This window comes from Ovis canadensis, chromosome 4 (assembly GCF_042477335.2).
Source record: "Ovis canadensis isolate MfBH-ARS-UI-01 breed Bighorn chromosome 4, ARS-UI_OviCan_v2, whole genome shotgun sequence".
Classification (NCBI taxonomy): domain Eukaryota; kingdom Metazoa; phylum Chordata; class Mammalia; order Artiodactyla; family Bovidae; genus Ovis; species Ovis canadensis.
This window is the reverse complement of record NC_091248.1, coordinates 126,741,647-126,761,644: the sequence shown is the minus strand read 5'-3', so window position 1 is coordinate 126,761,644 and position 19,998 is coordinate 126,741,647. Positions and strand designations below refer to the sequence as shown.

General features: G+C 43.5%; 1 protein-coding gene across 1 annotated transcript; it reads left to right on the top strand.

The window, feature by feature from the left end:
• Positions 1 to 277: 277 nt before the first annotated feature.
• Positions 278 to 18,624, top strand: ZNF786 (zinc finger protein 786). The gene is made up of 4 exons (XM_069588657.1): positions 278 to 448; positions 5,005 to 5,131; positions 14,191 to 14,343; positions 16,340 to 18,624. The coding sequence occupies exons 1-4, from the start codon at positions 281 to 283 to the stop codon at positions 18,163 to 18,165; spliced, it is 2,274 nt and encodes a 757-aa protein (XP_069444758.1). The 5' UTR covers positions 278 to 280; the 3' UTR covers positions 18,166 to 18,624.
• Positions 18,625 to 19,998: the final 1,374 nt, after the last annotated feature.

Below are 19,998 nucleotides of genomic sequence, written 5' to 3'. Positions count from 1 at the left end.
CCCTTGAACATAATCCTTGACTAGGGAAGGCTTTGGCGAGGAATCAAACCCCTGCACTAACTCTCATTGTCTCTATCTCATTAAAGAGCAAGTCTCCTCTCCTTCCATTTGCAGTTGACGTTGCATTTCACCCCCGCACCTTCTTTCTGTCTCGGTCTCCCTCCCCTGGCTCTCCCAACACACTGCCAGGACTGGTCATCCAGGTTGCACCCGATGCCAGGTCCGCACAGAATGGGCGGCTCCCGCTCCTCCCGGCCGCAGGGGGCGCTGTGGGGCGGAGATGCCTGTGAGTTCCAGCGTGCACCGCGCCCGGGCCGGGCCTTCGGGTCGGAGCGGAGCGCGAGGCCGCCACGGGGGAGGTGCCGCGGGGCCACCAGGAGCTTGGCTTGGCGGTAGCCCGGTCGGGCACCTGGTGGGACCGCGAGGGCCCATGGCCGAGCCGGCTCCGGTAAGACGGGCTCCCCCCGCGCGGACGCCCAGACCCAGGCTCGGGGAGGGTCCGCGGGTTCCGGCTCGGTGGGTCAGCGTCCTGGGGTCCTCGCGCGGCGGACGCGGACCAGTGGGCGGGGTGTGAGGGTCGCGCTAGGCGCATGGTGTGGGGACTGGACCCTGGACGGAGCCGGGGACCTCCGCTCCTCCGTGGCCAAACCCTGAACAAAGCCGAGCGTGAAACTGCAGAGTCTGGGCCATGGGCGCCCGTGAGTGATGGGGCCAGACGACGGAAGGGATCAAAATTCTTGTGCGGCCAGCGCTGGGTGTTAAAGTTCAGTCGGCTTTTACATTATAGTTACCGAATTTAGAATAAATATTTTTTAAAGTTTAGATTCTGAATGGTTGAAATGATAGCTGGCAGGGTCAAAATTAAGCCCTAATGTGTTGAAGTGTGTTGAGTGTAAGAAGGAAGGAGGACACGTTGGAAAGAATAGAAGTCGAATATAAAGACCTAAGTAGGATATACATTATTTTATTTAGTGTTTTGTTGAAATTGAGATTTTATGTCTTTCCGTATTTTATAAATTTACGTATTGAGCGTTTTTACACCGAGTTCCACAAGCAAGTTTCAGATGGAGGAGTAATTTCGTCTGCAAGTCTTACTGCTTAAGAAATACATTTCATAAGGCTATAGCTGATTACTAAATGAACTCATGAGATCATTACTTTTAAGGTATTGTTAAAGACCTTAGCAAAATAAAACAGCAACAACAACAACAACAAAACTGAAAAATATAATAAATAATCTCAGCAAAAACTGTAATTCCTACATACTTAAAAGATACGCAACACGTTTATAGTGAAAATTACAGATGTAGGCATACCTCAGAGATATTTTGGGTTTGGTTTTAGAACTACTGCAATAAAGCAAATATCACAATAAAAGAAGTCTTTTTCTCTTTTTGGTTTCCCACAGTGTATAAAAATTATGTTTACACTATAGTCTGTTGAGTATGTAGCAGCAATATGTCTTAAAAAGCAATGTACAACCCTTAATTAAAAATACTCTATGGCTAAAAGTCCTCACCATCATCTGAGCCTCTAGGCAGTTGTAATCTTACTGCATGTTGGAGTGTCTTGCTCCATGTTGATGGATGCTGACTGATCAGGGTGGTAGTTACTGAAGGTTGGCATGACTGGCAATTTCTTAAAATAAGATAACTGCAGTTTGGGGGATGGATTGACTCTTCCTTCCAGGTATGAGTTCTCTGTAGCATGTAATGCTATTTAATAGCATTTCACCACAAGGAAATGGCAACCCACTCCAGTGTTCTTGTCTGGAGAATCCCAGAGACCGGGGAGCCTGGTGGGTTGCCGTCTACGAGACAGCACAGAGTCGGACACGACTGAAGCGACTTAGCAGCAGCAGCACTTTGAAAATTAGAGTCAGTCCTCTTGAACCTTGCCACTGCTTTATCAGCTAAGTTTATGATATTCTAAATCCTTGTCATTTTAACAATCTAAATGGCATCTTCAGGAGTAGATTCTTCAGATTCCATCTGGAGAAACCATTGTTTCTGCTCATCCATAAGATGCCTCTCCTAATTTGTTAAACTTTTATCATGAGTTTGTAGCAGTTCAGTCACACCTTCAGCCTCCACTCTGAATTCTAGTTCTCTTGATGCGTCCATCACATCTGCAGTTACTGCCTCTGCTGAAATCTCGAACCCCTCAAAGTTATCCATGATGGTTGGAATCAACTTCTTCCAAACTCCTGTTAATGTCGATATTTTGACTTCTTTTCATGAATCATGAATGTTCTTTGTGGCACCTCGAAGGATAAATTTTTTCTAGATTTTCTATTTACTTTGCCCAGACCCATCAGAGGAAGTACTTTAGCCTGATGAAATGTATTTCTTAAATAATAAGACCTGCAAGTCGAAATTACTCCTTGATCTGAAGTTTGCCTGTAAAAGTGGGTATAAGAAGGGGTGGAGCTTTAGAATTACTGTAAAGTAGTGAAGGAGCATTATCTGAACTCAGAGGGAAGGTTATCACACCAAGTGGGAATAGGTAGGGTTCACCACAGGGTAATCTAAGGCAGCTAGAAGGTGTTAAGGGGATGTATGTGTGCACTTTGTATATTCCTACTCTGTTCAGTTCTCATAGTAGCAACCAGAACTCTCAAATTCCTAGGAATGAATCTGGCAAGACTTATATAAGATTTGTACAAAGAAAACATTAAATTTTACTAACACAAAAAATCTAGGTAAAAGATGTTTCTGGATTGGAAGATGTCATAATTTAGAGATCCAGTTCAATAAAAATTTATATATTTAGTATATTCCCATCAGAATCCCAATAGTATTTCTCTGTTTATTTAGAAGAGAAAAGAGACAAGAAAAGTCATGACAATTTCCTTTAAAAAAGGAGGGGAGGTGATGTGAGTGAGGCTCAATGGAATGAGAGTGTGTACATACATACATACATATATATATACATACACACACACACATATATATAAATGACTGACTTGTACAGCAGAAATCAACACAACATTGTAAAGCAAGTATCCTCCAATTAAAAATAAAAGATCAGGATCTAGGTGGTGGTAGATGTTGGACACGACTGAGCGACTTCACTGGAGATGGCCATATCCCTTTAAATGGCAAATAATTTGATAAAAATTATAAGAATTAAACAGTGCAGTATTGGAGCAAGAATACACAGAATCACCAGTGGAACAAAAATATAACCAAGTATAAGTGGAAAACTAGTTTATGAAAAAATGATCCCAAATCCATGGTAAACAAATAGACTAGTCACTATGTTTTATGACAGCTGAATATCTCTTTGGAAAAAGAATTCTGTCCCTTCTTGTTATGATATATATAAAAATAAGTCCCAGATGGAAAAAGATTTCATTCTAATAAAGTCATAAAAAACATTACAAAGATTTCAGAATATCTTTTATAATTTTAGAATAGGGAAAGTCTTCTAAGTCATCTATTAACCCTAATGTAAGAAAGTTCGATTCATGGGGTCGCAAAGAGTCGGACACGACTGAGCGACTGAACTGAACTGAACTGAAGAAAGTTAATTCAGACGATAAAAGCCCACTAAAATGCTGAGCCAAGGATGAGAGCAGGCATGCACAAAGATATGTGGGGAACCCCCTCCCCCCCCCCGCTGAAATATGAAATAAGGTTGCAGAGTCTCACAAATGCAAATTAAAACAATGAAATACAATTTTTTACCTGTCACATAGGCCAATAAATAAACAAGCGAAGTTTAAGAACATCTGTGCTGGCAAAGATGTAAAGAACCTTTACACCTTTGGACTTGCCTTGGTGGCTCAGTGGTAGAGAATCCACCTGCCAATGCAGGAGACACAGGTTCAATCCCTGGTCCAGGAAGAGCCCGCATGCCACGGAGCAGCTAAGCCAGTGCACCACAACTATTGAGCCTTCACTGTAGATCTCAGGAACCACAACTACTGAAGCCTGTACACCCTAGAGCCTGTGCGCCACAACGAGAGAAGCCACCACGACGAGAGGTCCAAGCACCACAACTAGAGAATAGCGCCTGTTCACTGCAACTAGAGAAAAAGCCCACGCAGCAACCAAGACCCAGCACAGCCAAAAAACACTAAATCTTATTTTTAAAGTGGGCCCTACAAAGCATTCTAAAGGAGCTCTTTAAACAAATGTCTCTCTTTATTGGCAAGAGTTAAGTGCTGGATTCTTTTTGGAAGGCAATCTAGTGATATCTCGTAAATAGAAGGCGTTTCTATCCTTCGATTTAGTAGTTCTCATTTTTAGCCTTTTCCTGCAGAAGTAAAACCACTCATATATAAAGAAGCATATCAGAGCATTGTTGGTAATTCATAAAGGAAATGGAAAATATGTATCATCAGTGGGGTATGTGTACTCATGAATAATGCAATTTAGAAAAACCCGATTTTGCCTATATTAATTGACCTAGGACTTCCCTGGTGGCTCAGACAGTAAAGTGTCTGTCTACAATTCGGGAGAACTGGGTTCGATCCCTGGGTCAGGAAGATCCCCTGGAGAAGGCAATGGCAATCCACTCCAGTACTATTGCCTGGAAAATGCCATGAACAGAGAAGCTTGGTAGGCTACAGTCCATGGGGTCAAAAGAGTCAGACACAACTGAGCAACTTCACCTTCACTTTTCAGGAAGATGACATTGAAAGAAGTTACACAGTGATTTGTTCCCACTTTTGTTTAAAGGAAAAATGAAGGAATTCCATTCTATACATATGCATTCGGAGCTGGATGAAGCATAGAGAAACAAGTGGAAGGGGTGGTTGTGGTCACCAAACAGAACCACACGATGGGAGTAGGGGAGGAGTTGTTCCCAAGGGAGAGGCTGCCTAACAGACAAAAACACTACACTGTGAAATTCTTAAATTGATGACAAGGAAGTGGGGTTTTGAAGCAATAATGACTGTATAAGCCTGCTGTGCTGCAGTCCATGGGGTCACAAGGAGTCGGACACGAGTGAGCAACTGAACTAATGACTGTATATGTATTATGTCTATAATTTCAGTTACCTCTGACTTTTGAGGATGTGGCCATTTATTTCTCAGAGCAAGAATGGCAGAATCTAGAGGCATGGCAGAAGGAGCTTTACAAGCAAGTAATGAGAGCCAATTATGAGATTCTCCTCTCTCTAGGTAAGAAGTCTTTAACTCTGGCTAATGCATGGAGGGATTGGGGGCAGGAAGAGAAGGGGACGACAGAGGATGAGATGGCTGGATGGCATCACCGACTCGATGGACGTGAGTCTGAGTGAACTCCGGGAGTTGGTGATGGACAGGGAGGCCTGGCGTGCTGCGATTCATGGGGTTGCAAAGAGTCGGACACAACTGAGCGACTGAACTGAACTGAACGCATGGAACTGGCTCCTGTTAGGGGTCTCAGTCACTTGATAACCCCCTTTTCTCAGTTTGCCAGGTTTCTCAGAAATTAACTCAGAAAGGCACTTTTACCCAGAGACTTTCATTAATATCTGTAAGTATTGCTAACCCTTACTCAAGGGTAGATGTTGGTACATGAGAATACTTATGACTGTGTAATATAACATGGTCAGAGGTGACTAAATATATGGCAGGACTTTTAATCACTGTAGACTCAGAGGTTGCCATGATTTTCCACATGGACACATGCCTTACCCATATCCATAAACTACCCTGTGTATCTTTAACCTATGATGTTCCTCCGTGTGTGTGTGTGTGCTGTGGTCAGTTTTGCCCGACTCTGCGACCCCATGGACTAGCTGGACTCCTCTGTTCATGGGATTTTCCAGGAAAGAATACTGGAGTGGGTTGCCAGTTCCTCCTCCAGGATGATGTTCCTACCTGTCAGCTTTTACAGTCGTGTCCATATGCCTCAGGAAAGCTAATGTTATCTTTTTTTGCAATGTGATTTCAGAAGGCAATACACACTAAGCTGTTTAACTGCAATTGTTTCTGGTAGTTATTCTAATGGTGTTCCTTTTAGTCTTTTTGCTTAGTCTTTATAACTTTATTATTAAATATGATTTTTTAAAAAATCAGTCTGTTTGGAAGAGCTTCAGAATGGAAGATAAAAGTCTCTTGCTTCACTCTCATCCCATCCCTGCCCCCACTCAGTTCATTCCTCAAAGGCAATAACTTTTAACCATTTCTGCATTAGTTCTTACTTTGGTTTCCTTTAGTCTATCATGCTTACACCTGTGTTTCTTAGTTTATCTAGTTAAGACAGCATTAAATCCTTACTGTGTACTATCCTTCTTCTAGCTCCTTCTCCAATTTTGATAGTTTTTTAGTGCCTCTATTTGTGACCTTTATAATTTAAATGATAAACTTCTAGATCATGTTTCATCAACTTGGTATCTCTTGATCCCTTTAGTCTATAAAGATAAGATAATTAGTTCTCCTATATTCCCTCTGCTTCTCCTGCTAACATCTACCAGCCAGACCACTTCTTTCATATTGCAGCATTTCTCTTACTAATGGAGTAGCCATCATGGTCAACAAAAGAGTCTGAAATACAGTACTTGGATGCAATCTCAAAAACGACAGAATGATCTCTGTTCATTTCCAAGGCAAACCATTCAATATTACAGTAATCCAAGTCTATGTCCCACCAGTAACGCTGAAGAAGCTGAAGTTGAACGGTTCTATGAAGACCTACAAGACCTTTTAGAACTAACACCCAAAAAAGATGTCCTTTTCATTATAGGGGACTGGAATGCAAAAGTAGGAAGTCAAGAAACACCTGAAGTAACAGGCAGATTTGGCCTTGGAATGCGGAATGAAGCAGGGCAAAGACTAATAGAGTTTTGCCAAGAAAATGCACTGGTCATCATAAACACCCTCTTCCAACAACACAAGAGAAGACTCTACACATGGACATCACCAGATGGTCAACACCGAAATCAGATTGATTATAATCTTTGCAGCCAAAGATGGAGGAGCTCTATACAGTCAACAAAAAGAAGAATGGGAGCTGACTGTGGCTCAGATCATGAACTCCTTATTGCCAAATTCAGACGTAAATTGGAGAAAGTAGGGAAAACCGCGAGACCATTCAGAAATGACCTAAATCAAATCCCTTATGATTATACAGTGGAAGTGAGAAATAGATTTAAGGGACTAGATCTGATAGATAAAGTGCCTGATGAACTACAGACTGAGGTTTGTGACATTGTACAGGAGACAGGGATCAAGACCATCCCCGTGGAAAAGAAATGCAAAAAAGCAAAATGGCTGTCTGGGGAGGCCTTACAAATAGCTGTGAAGAGAAGAGAAGCAAAAAGCAAAGGAGAATACGAAAGATATAAACATCTGAATGCAGAGTTCCAAAGAATAGCAAGAAGAGATAAGAAAGCCTTCCTCAGCAAGCAATGCAAATAAATAGAGGAAAACAACAGAATGGGAAAGACTAGAGGTCTCTTCAAGAAAATTAGAGATACCAAAGGAACATTTCATGCAAAGATGGGCTTGATAAAGGACAGAAATGGTATGGACCTAACAGAAGCAGAAGATATTACGAAGAGGTGGCAAGAATACACAGAAGAACTGTACAAAAAAGATCTTCATGACCCTGATAATCACAATGGTGTGATCACTCACCTACAGCCAGACATCCTGGAATGTGAAGTCACGTGGGCCTTAGAGAGCATCACTACGAACAAAGCTAGTGGAAGTGATGGAATTCCAGTTGAGCTATTTCAAATCCTGAAAGATAATGCTGTGAAAGTGCTGCACTTAATATCCAGCCAATTTGGAAAACTCAGCAGTGGCCACAGGACTGGAAAAGGTCAGTTTTCATTCCAATCCCAAAGAAAGGCAATGCCAAAGAATGCTCAAACTACCACACAATGGCACTCATCTCACACGCTAGTAAAATAATGCTCAAAATTCTCCAAGCCAGGCTTCAGCAATACGTGAACCGTGAACTTCCTGATGTTCAAGCTGGCTTTAGAAAAGGCAGAGGAACCAGAGATCCAATTGCCAACATCCGCTGGATCATGAAAAAAGCAAGAGATTTTTGCTTTCTTGACTCTGCCAAAGCCTTTGACTGTGTGGATCACAAAACTGTGGAAAATTCTGAAAGAGATGGGAATACCAGACCACATGACCTGCCTCTTGAGAAACCTATATGCAGGTCAGGAAGCAACAGTTAGAACTGGATATGGAACAACAGACTGGTTCCAAGTAGGAAAAGGAGTACTTCAAGGCTGTATATTGTCACCCTGCTTATTTAACTTCTATGCAGAGTATATCATGAGAAACACTGGGCTGGAGGAAGCACAAGCTGGGATCAAGATTGCTGGGAGAAATATCAATAACCTCAGATATGCAGATGACACCACCCTTATGGCAGAAAGTGAAGAGGAACTAAAAAGCCTCTTGATGAAAGTGAAAGTAGAGAGTGAAAAAGTTGGCTTAAAGCTCAACATTCAGAAAATGAAGATCATGGCATCTGGTCCCATCACTTCATGGGAAATAGATGGAAAAACAGTGGAAACAGTGTCAGACTTTATTTTTTTGGGCTCCAAAATCACTGCAGATGGTGACTAGAGCCATGAAATTAAAAGACGCTTACTCCTTGGAAGAAAAGTTAGGACCAACCTAGACAGCATATAGAAAAGCAGAGACATTACTTTGCCAACAAAGGTCCATCTAGTCAAGGCTATGGTTTTTCCAGTGGTCATGTATGGATGTGAGAGTTGGACTGTGAAGAAGGCCGAGCACCGAAGAATTGATGGTTTTGAACTGTGGTGTTGGAGAAGACTCTTGAGAGTCCCTTGGACTGGAAGGAGATCCAACCAGTCCATTCTAAAGGAGATCAGTCCTGGATGTTCTTTGGAAGGACTGATGCTATAGCTGAAACTCCAGTACTTTGGCCACCTCATGCAATGAGTTGACTCATTGGAAAAGACTCTGATGCTGGGAGGGATTGGGGGCAGGAGGAGAAGGGGACGACTGAGGATGAGATGGCTGGATGGCATCACGGACTCAATGGATGTGAGTTTGAGTGAACTCTGGGAGATGGGGATGGACAGGGTGGCCTGGCATGCTGCGATTCATGGGGTCGCAAAGAGTCGGACACTACTGAGTGACTGAACTGACTGAACTGATATTCCCTCTGCTTCTCCTGCTAACATCTGCCAGCCAGACCACTTCTTTTATGTTGCAGCATTTCTAATACTTACATTCTGTCTCATTACCATAATCAAACTTTCTAGTTTCTATGCAGTGTTTCTAAAACATTAATCCAAGATATTACATTATTTTCATTGTTACCAGTTAATTGAATCTATAGAGAAAGAAAAATAATCCAGTCATGATTACTGTGCCACCCAAAAAGAAATGTTCCAAGCATCAAGATCAAATGATGTGAAGTGGTGTATCATTGTGTGTTTGGTTTGCATTTCCTAAATGGTTAATCATGTTGAGCATCTTTTCATTGTATATCTTCTTTGGAGAAATGTTTATTCAAATCTTAATAGTTGGCCCATTTTTTAAGTTTTTTTTTTTTTTTTAACTGTTGGGATATGAGAGCTCTCTATTTCTTCCGAATACTAGACCCACATCACATATGTGATTTGTGCCTATTTCCTCTGGTTCTTGGGTTGTCTGTTTTTGATGGTGTCCTTGAAGCGCAGAAGTTTTAAGTTTTGATAAAGTCCAGTTTATTTTTTTCTTTTGTTGCTTGAGCTTTTGGTGTCATATCTAAAAAACCATTGCCAAATCCAAAGTTACAAAGATTCACTCCTATGTTTTCTTCTAAGAATTTTATAGTTTTAGTGCTTATATTTAGGTCTTTGATCCTTTTTATTCCCCTTCTTTGATCCATCTTGAGTTAATTTTTTTTTACACGGTGTGAGGTAGGGATCCAACTTGTTCTGCATATAAATATCCAGTTGTCCCAACACCATTTTTTGGAAAGTGTACTTTTCCCCCATTGAGTTATCTTGACAGCCTTTGGAAAACTAATTGACCATATAAATGGCAGTTTATTTCTGGATCCTCAATTCTGCTTCTATGATCTCTATGTCTAGCCTTATGCCAGTACCACACTGTTTTAATTACCATTGCTTTACCATCAGTTTGTCAGTTTCTACCTAAAAAGAAAAAGCAGATGGGGTTTGGAGAATATTGTCATCTTAACAATACTAAGTCTTCCAATTCATATCATTTCATTTATTTAGGACTTTTTAGAATTACTTTCCACATTTTATGATTTTTATTGTATCTTATTTTCTTTTATTAAATTTATTTGTAGTATTTTATTCTTTTTGACATGGTTATACATGGACTTGTTTTCTTATTTTTTTTTTAGGAAGATGGTTTTATTTTAAAAGATGCAGAGAGATCAACCCAGATGAAGATTGAGAATAGGTATTTGGATTTGAATAAAAGATCGTGATTCCTTTTTTCATGAGAGGAACCTTGGAATTAATTTGGGGTTGAAGTCAAATTTCAGAGGGCTAGTGACGAATCTGGCACAGTGTGATCAGTTTCTACATATACATGATTCCTCTCTGACATTTTATCCCTAAAGCATTACCCAGCTTATCCTCTTTCTCTGATCTGGACCTTTCGTTAATCTTCCTTTAGCAATCCATGAAGTACATTTTGGTTCTTTAAATATCAGTTCAGTTCAGTTCAGTCACTCAAGTCGCGTCTGACTCTGAGACCCCATGAACTGCAGCACGCCTGGCCTCCTTGTCCATCACCATCTCCCCGGGTTCACTCAGACTCATGCCCATCGAGTCCGTGATGCCATCCAGCCATCTCATCCTCTGTCGTCCCCTTCTCCTCCTGCCCCCAATCCCTCCCAGCATCAGAGTCTTTTCCAATGAGTCAACTCTTCCCATCGGGTGGCAAACGTACTGGAGTTTCAGCTTTAGCATCATTCCTTCCAAAGAAATCCGAGGGTTGATCTTCAGAATGGACTGGTTGGATCTCCTTGCAGTCCAAGGGACTCTCAAGAGTCTTCTCCAACACCATAGTTCAAAAGCATCAATTCTTCAGTGCTCAGCCTTCTTCACAGTCAAACTCTCACATCCATACATGACCACAGGAAAAACCATAGCCTTGACTAGATGGACCTTAGTCGGCAAAGTAATGTCTCTGCTTTTGAGTATACTATCTAGGTTGGTCCTAACTTTTCTTCCAAGGAGTAAGCGTCTTTTAATTTCATGGCTCTAGTCACCATCTGCAGTGATTATGGAGCACCTAATGAACTCCCCAGGTCATTAGGTGCCCAATATGCTACTGGAGATCAGTGGAGAAATAACTCCAGAAAGGATGAAGGGATGGAGCCAAAGCAAAAACAATACCTAGTTGTGGATGTGACTGGTGATAGAAGCAAGATCCGATGCTGTAAAGAGCAATATTGCATAGGAACCTGGAATGTCAGGTCCATGAATCAAGGCAAATTGGAAGTGGTCAAACAAGAGATGGCAAGGGTGAATGCTGACATTCTAGGAATCAGCGAACTAAAATGGACTGGAATGGGTGAATTTAACTCAGATGACCATTATATCTACTATTGCGGGCAGGAATCCCTCAGAAAAAATGGAGTAGCCATCATGGTCAACAAGAGTCTGAAATGCAGTACTTGGATGCAATCTCAAAAACGACAGAATGATCTCTGTTCATTTCCAAGGCAAACCATTCAGTATTACAGTTATCCAAGTCTATGCCCCACAAGTAACGCTGAAGAAGCTGAAGTTGAACGGTTCTATGAAGACCTACAAGACCTTTTAGAACTAACACCCAAAAAAGATGTCCTTTTCATTATAGAGGACTGGAATGCTAAAGTAGGAAGTCAAGAAACACCTGAACTAACAGGCAAATTTGGCCTTGGAATGCAGAATGAAGCAGGGCAAAGACTAATCTAGTTTTGCCAAGAAAATGCACTGGTCATAGCAAACACCCTCTTCCAACAACACAAGAGAAGACTCTACACATGGACATCACCAGATGGTCAACACAGAAATCAGATTGATTATTCTTTGCAGCCAAAGATGCAGAAGCTCTATACAGTTAACAAAAACAAGACCAGGAGCTGACTGTGGCTCAGATCATGAACTCCTTATTACCAAATTCAGACTTAAATTGAAGAAAGTAGGGAAAACTGCTAGACCATTCAAGTATGACCTAAATCAAATCCCTTATGACTATACAGTGGAAGTGAGAAATAGATTTAAGGGACTAGATCTGATAGATAAAGTGCCTGATGAACTACGGACTGAGGTTTGTGACATTGTACAGGAGACAGGGATCAAGACCATCCCCGTGGAAAAGAAATGCAAAAAAGCAAAATGGCTGTCTGGGGAGGCCTTACGAATAGCTGTGAAAAGAAGAGAAGCAAAAAGCGAGGAGAAAAGGAAAGATATACCCATTTGAATGCAGAGTTCCAAAGAATAGCAAGAAGAGATAAGAAAGCCTTCCTCAGCGATCAATGCAAAGAAATCGAGGAAAACAACAGAATGGGAAAGACTAGCCGTCTCTTCAAGAAAATTAGAGATACCAAAGGAACATTTCATGCAAAGATGGGCTTGATAAAGGACAGAAATGGTATGGACCTAACAGAAGCAGAAGATATTAAGAAGAGGTGGCAAGAATACACGGAAGAACTGTACAAAAAAGATCTTCACGACCCCGATAAACATGATGATGTGATCACTAATCTAGAGCCAGACATCTTGGAATGTGAGGTCAAGTGGGCCTTAGAAAGCATCACTACAAACAAAGCTGGTGGAAGTGATGGAATTCCAGTTGAGCTATTTCAAATCCTGAACGATGATGCTGTGAAAGTGCTGCACTCAAATATGCCAGCAAATTTGGAAAACTCAGCAGTGGCCACAGGACTGGAAAAGGTCAGTTTTCATTCCAATCCCAAAGAAAGGCAATGCCAAAGAATGCTCAAACTACCACACAATGGCACTCATCTCACACGCTAGTAAAATAATGCTCAAAATTCTGCAAGCCAGGCTTCAGCAATACATGAACCATGAACTCCCTGATGTTCAAGCTGGTTTTAGAAAAGGCAGAGGAACCAGAGATCAAATTGCCAACATCTGCTGGATCATGGAAAAAGCAGGAGATTTATGCTTTATTGACTATGCCAAAGTCTTTGACTGTGTGGATCACAATAAACTGTGGAAAATTCTGAAAGAGATGGGAATACCAGACCACATGACCTGCCTCTTGAGAAATCTGTATGCAGGCCAGGAAGCAACAGTGAGAACTGGACATGGAACAACAGACTGGTTCCAAGTAGGAAAAGGAGTACTTCAAGGCTGTATATTGTCACCCTGCTTATTTAACTTCTATGCAGAGTACATCGTGAGAAACGCTGGACTGGAAGAAACACAAGCTGGGATCAAGATTGCCGGGAGAAATATCAATAACCTCAGATATGCAGATGACACCACCCTTATGGCAGAAAGTGAAGAGGAGCTAAAAAGTCTGTTGATGAAAGTGAAAGAGGAGAGCGAAAAAGCTGGCTTAAAGCTCAACATTCAGAAAACGAAGATCATGGCATCTGGTCCCATCACTTCATGGGAAATAGATGGGGAAACAGTAGAAACAGTGTCTGACTTTATTTCTTTTAAATATATATATATATAAAATTGAAAGAAAGTTTTACTTGAAAATAGAGTAAACTTTTCTTCTAGGGGACCAGGGTCATATATTAGAGAATTGTGTAACTATTTTCATTTGTTCATTCATTGCAACCCCTTCTATTCTAGCAGAATTCAACTGTGTTTTCGGTTGTAATTGTAATGTTACCAAAGGTACTCCTCAGAGAATGTTTTAGCTGAAGCTATGTACATTGAAATTTCCTAGAATAGTCATTCTTGTTCTTATTTTTGTATACCCTGTATTCCCAAGATATTGCCAGTTGTCTCAGGTGTTGTTCCAGCATTCTCAAAGCACACTACTTGTGAGTTTTAATAAACCCATGACAGAATGCAGCATTGCTAGCTCTACAGGGTCTAAAACAAAATTAAACATACAACTCATGTAAAGGTCCCAGTCAGTTAGGAAGCAGTGTTACAAAATGTGGGCAGTTTTGCTTCTTTGTGTATACCTATACTCTATTTTTCAACCATCTCTTCTCATATATTTTACCAGGTGTAGATTTAGGAAATTTAGAAACAACTTACTGTGCTTCTAAATTTAGTGCTCAAGGAAACCAAACTACTCCATCTGACTTTTCTGTACAGATAATGGACTTCCCAAACCAGAACTAATATCCTGGATTGAGCAGGGGAGAGAGCTCTTTAAGAAATGGGGAGAATCACAGGAATCAAGAAACATAATTTTTTCCGCTGCTGATTTGCATTTTGATCCAGTTATTGAAGGACAGTCATTTTCAGGTGAGTTTTAAGATGATTTCTTAAGGTTCTGTCCTTAAGACATTACATTCACGTTTCTTATTTCCAGTTCTTTGGCGTTGCTTTCCTGTTTGACTCAGCTGAGGCTTAACATCTGGTATATTCCAGAGAAAGGCAGTAAAGCACAGTAGCTAGGATCATGGGTTCTGGATCCTGAGTCTGGGTCTTGCCTTTTCCTGGGCAAGTTATTCATTGTCTCCTGGTGGCTCAGATGGTAAAGAATCACCTGCAATGTGGGAGACCAGGGTTTGATCCCTGGGTTGGGAAGATCCCCTGGAGAAGGGAATGGCTACCCACTTCAGTATTCTGGCCTGGAAAATTCCATGGACTGTATAGTCCATGGGGTCACAAAAAGTCGGACACAACTCAGGAACTTTCACTTGACCTATAAAGATTTAAGTATTTACATAATAGGATTAAATGAGTTGATATATGTAGATTGTTAAAATGATACCTGGCAACACAGTAAGAGTTCAGCAAATATGCGCTATTCTTAAGGCAGCGGGAATCAGCAACTCCTCTGTTTCTTGTCATGATAACAAAGTCTAAGATTTTTGGATTCTTAACAGTCAGTATTAGAGCAAGGAAAAAGTGAGTCACTCAGTCGTGTCTGACTCTTTGTGACCCCATGGACTATATAGTCCATGGAATTCTCCAGGCCAGAATACTGGAGTGGGTAGCCTTTTCCTTCTGCAGGGGATCTTTCCAACCCAGGGACTGAACCCAGGTCACCTGCATTGCAAGCAGATTCTTTACCAGCTTAGCCATGAGGGAAGCACAAGACTACTGGAGTGGGTAGCTTGTCCCTTTGCCAGTGGATCTTCCTGACCAAGGAATTGAACTGGGGTCTTCTGCATTGCAGGCAGATTCTTTAACAGAGTAAGGAAAGAGAAAGTCAAATGGGAACATCATTCCAAGAAATCTTGTCAATAGTTTACTTTTTAGCTGCCTCTTTCAGGAGAGTAAAGAGTTTTACTCACAAATTATTTCACTTTTTACCTCTGTTATCAGTTCTTCTAAGAAACCTTTTTACAAGATTGATAGGAATAGAGGTGAGGAGGGAGGAACAGCTGGTCTTAGGACAGCTCATGGATTACATATAACTATGAGTGAGTGAGTGAAGTCGCTCAGTCGTGTCCAACTCTTTGCAACCCTATGGACTGCAGCCTACAAGGCTCCTCTGTCCATGAAATTTTCCAGGCAAGGGTACTAGAGTGAGTGGTGGTGTTTAGTCTCTAAGCTGTGTCTGACGTTTTTGTGACCCTGAGGACTGTAGCACATCAGGCTCCTCTGTCCATGTGATTTTCCAAGCAAGAACCCTGGAATGGGTTGACATTTCCTTCTCCAGGAAGGAGATCCCTACCCAGGGATCAAACCTACATCTCCTTTGTTGGTAAGCGGGTTCTATATAACTGAGCCACTTGGGAAGTGCAACCATAGTGTTAGCCAGGGCTAAATGCTGCCAGGAACATTACCGTCATCATTTGAATGTCTGCACATCCAAATGGGACAAGACTGGTGGTCCCCAGGTCATAATAATGGTGAACATTTACAGAGTACCTGCAGCATCCCAAGCCCACACTAAACACTTTACACACATTAATTCGTACAGTCCTCATAACAGTTATGTATTGCTTTTTCCATTTCTAACAGGAAAAGGAACTGAAGCTGGAGATTAGCTTGACAAAGGCAGCACCGTGAAAAGACTGGATTTGAACCCAGTCTGATGCCAGAGCCTAGGCCCTACACTTGTGACCTAAGTGTCCTTTTTTCAATAATATTCTAAGATAGGTCTGTTCAGTTTAGTCCTAAACTAGGGCTCATGATTCTCCTGGTCATGAAATTGACCACCACTGAAAGGAGCTGCTGGTTTAATTCAGTGAAAGTTGGGCTCCTGGGCCACCGCAGATTACCGCTTCTGGCCACAAAAGCCTTAGCCATGACATAGGCTGGGACACTGACTGAATCTTGTTTTCAGTTTCAGGAAACCAACGAGCTGTGAGTTCAGAAAAAGCTCATTACTATTTCCAAGTAGATCCTCTTCAGAGCCACCGTTCCTGTGAACCCTTATCAGAAAAAAGTGAAGATGTTTCCTTCAGGCCTGACCAAGCCGTCGCCCTTGTGAACCCACAGAGACATAACACTTGGGCTCCGCTCCCAGCGGTCCACAGCTCCAGGGAACCCATCCAAAGAGATAGAATCGCCAGCCCTAGGGCCCTGGGTCTCCCAGGCTTCCAGAAAACCGCCTCAGGGGAGGGCCTCCAGCAGTCTTGTGCCTTTTGTGGGGAAAGCTTTTGTAATGAGAACCTCTTAGAGCGGCACCAGGGGAGCCACTTGAAGGCCTGGAAGAAACTCAGCAAACAACCTGAGGCGCAGCAGCCTCGGAGCCAGACTCACTTCCGCTGCCCGGGATGTGGGCGGGGTTTCCGCCGGAAGCCGAGCTTGCTTGGCTCCCTGGCGGTCCGGGCTGAGGAGAGCCACCTGCTGGGCCTCGAAAGTGGAGAAACGTGTGGCCGCCGCCTGACGCTGTCAAGGCCGCCTCCGTACGCCGAGAGTGCCTCCCGGGCCCCCCCGGGCGTGGAGAGGCCAGTCTCCCCGAGAGAGGGCGCCGGGGTGGCCTCTGAGCGGGCCGAGCTCCCTCCGAGCTCGAACCTGGCTGCTCAGGAGTGTGGCCGCTGGGCTGGGGGGCCGGAGGCCCTCAAGCCTGGTCCCGGAGGGGAGAGGCCGTGCTCCTTTGGTACGTGCAGCCGGCGTCCCTCCCAGCGGTGCGGCCTTTCCGACCACTCCCACCTGCACAGCGCGGAGCGGCCCTGCCGGTGCGCCGAGTGCGGTCGGGCCTTCCGCCAATGCGGGCGGCTGCGGCTCCACCGGCAGCCGCCCTCGCACGAGCCGCCCTGCTCAGGCCCGGAGTGCGGCCTGGGCTTTCGCCTGAGGAGCCCGCTGCGGGCCCACGGGCTGCGGCACGGAGGTGACAGGCCGCTGGCGTGTGGCGAGTGCGGCCGCGGCTTCGCCCATCCGTGCAAGCTGCGCGAGCACCTGCGGGTGCACAGCGGCGAGCGGCCCTTCGGCTGTGCCGAATGCGGCAAGAGCTTCCGCCTCAAAGGCATCCTGAAGGCGCACGAGCGCACGCACAGCCGCGAGCGGCCCTTCCAGTGCGCCGAGTGCGGCCGGGGCTTCACGCGGCCGTCCAAGCTGGCTGAGCACTTCCGCGTGCACAGCGGCGAGCGGCCCTTCGGCTGTTCGGATTGCGGCCGCCGCTTCCGCCTCCAGGGGCAGCTGCGGAGCCACCGGCGCCTGCACACCGGCGAGAGGCCCTTCCCGTGCCCCGACTGCGGTAAGAGGTACCGCGTAAAGGCCGACCTGAAGGCGCACCAGCTGCTGCATGGCGGCCCGATGCCCTTCTCCTGTGAATGCGGCAAGGGCTTCGCCAAGCAGTCCAAGCTCGTGGAGCACGTCCGGACGCACACAGGCGAGAAGCCCTTCCAGTGTCCACAGTGCGACAAGCGCTTTCGCTTGAAGGCGCAGCTGCTCAGCCACCAGGGCCTGCACAGCGGGGAGAGGCCTTTCCGCTGCCCCGAGTGCGACAAAAACTTCCGGGAAAGGGGCCACATGCTCCGGCACCAGCGCATCCACCGGCCCGACCGGCCGTTTGCCTGTGCAGACTGCGGCAAGGGTTTCATTTACAAGTCGAAACTGGCCGAACACGTGCGAGTGCACACGAAATCCTGCCGTGTCCGCAGAGAGCCTGACGTTAAGAAAAGGCTCAGCCAGCTGTTTGCGATGATCGAGGCCGACTGGAGTTGAGGCTGAGGAGGGCACTCAAAGTGTTCAGCAGGGTTGGTGTTGCCTGGGAAGCCACAGCCGAACCCCACATCTGGTAAGACAGAGCAAGAATGGAATGCAAGTTAGGAATAGGAGAAACCACGAAGATTCTCTCATTTAAAACATCACCAGCTATTTAATATATTTTTTAATCCATTGGTAAAAACAGGTATTTGTTCTTCCCACCATCTTATGGGGTAATTTCCCATGACATGCTAATAAGCTAACTCTGAAATCCCGACTTGAATTTAGGCAGCCGGAAAGCCCTCCAGTACTGTTCTCAAAAGCATGGGGTGACTGTTAAATGTCAGCTCTTCTCTTCATGGTATGAACATAAGCAGGGGTTTCAATCCAGTGAATTTTGTTGCAGGTCTGAAATGATACTGGGTTTGGTTTAATTCATTTACTTGAAGCCAATAGCAATAAAATGAGTTCTCTGAATTGGGATGTGTCGATGTGAATGCTGAAGTGTCATAGCAGGTTCCACAGTGATTATGCATAGTTACCCTTAAGGAAAAGATGATAATTTAAGAAAATTTTGGTTAAGCTGAAGAAAAAACTGAAGGTGCTAAGTTATATGGGACTAGAGTTTGTTTTTTGTTTTCAGTTGGAATGTAGTTGATATACAATGTGTTAGTTTCAGGTGTACAGCAAAGTGAGTGAGTTATACATACATATATATGTATGTGTGTGTGTCTATTTTTTGAGATTCTTTTCCCTTATTAGTTACTACAAAATATTGAGTATAGTTCCCTGTGCTATACATTAGGTTCTTTTTGCTGTATATATTCATCTCAAACTCCTAATTTACCTCCTCCTCCCCCAGACTAGAACTTATATAAGAAATGGAGACAGGAGGTAGGTTTGGGAGTTTCAGAACACAGATGCTATTTGCACCTGAGAGTGAACGAGATTTCCAGGAGTGACTTTCTAGGCAGATGACTAAAGTCTTGAGTTAAGACAAAGTAATAAAGCTAAGCAGGAAGCATGACAGGCAACAACAGTTCTGTGTAGAGAGTTTTCAAACAAACGTTCAAAGTAACATAATACAAATAGAAATACAGGAAAACACCCCATTTGTCACATTCGGTGGAGGTTGCAATGTTTATACCTCAGGGAGAGAGTTGCACACCATCCAAAGAATTCCTGACTTTAGAGGCTTCATGTTTCACTTTAGAGAATGGCTGACCTGCACTTCTGCAGGATGACAGAAAATGAAACATCAGTAGACTGTAATAGACATTACTATAAAGCAATGATTGGGAGGTTAGGAATCTCTTGGTGGTTCAGTGGTTAGGATTCCATGGGCTCTCTCTGCCATGGCCTCAAATCAATCCCTGGTGGGGGAGCTAGAATCCCACAATCTTTGAGGTGCTGCCAAGAAGAAGGAAAAAATAAAAGCAATGGTTCACAGATGATTTTTTCTCTGAAACACTGCATCCAAAGATATTCTGGGAAAAAAGAATTACATAGCTGATAACTAAATAAGTTAAACAGTTCCCTCCTACACACACATAATCTACGGCTGTCAAGAGGAAGACATTATGTATTATAATACTGTGAATTTGTTTGACCATGGGATTCCTTTCTCCCCCATCTTCCCCCTATCCCAACACTGTGATCTGTGGACATAAGAGTTCTGCAGGACTCAACTTTGGAAAACGTTACTGAAGGATAGCCCTGCCTCTAGCCAAGTAGCCCTTAGTCGTTAATAATGAGAGTATCAAAGGATGAAGGCCTTCAGTTTTAAGTAACAAAATAGAACTTCAAGTCAGAATAAATCTTTTATTTTAGCACACTGTGCTATGTGACAGA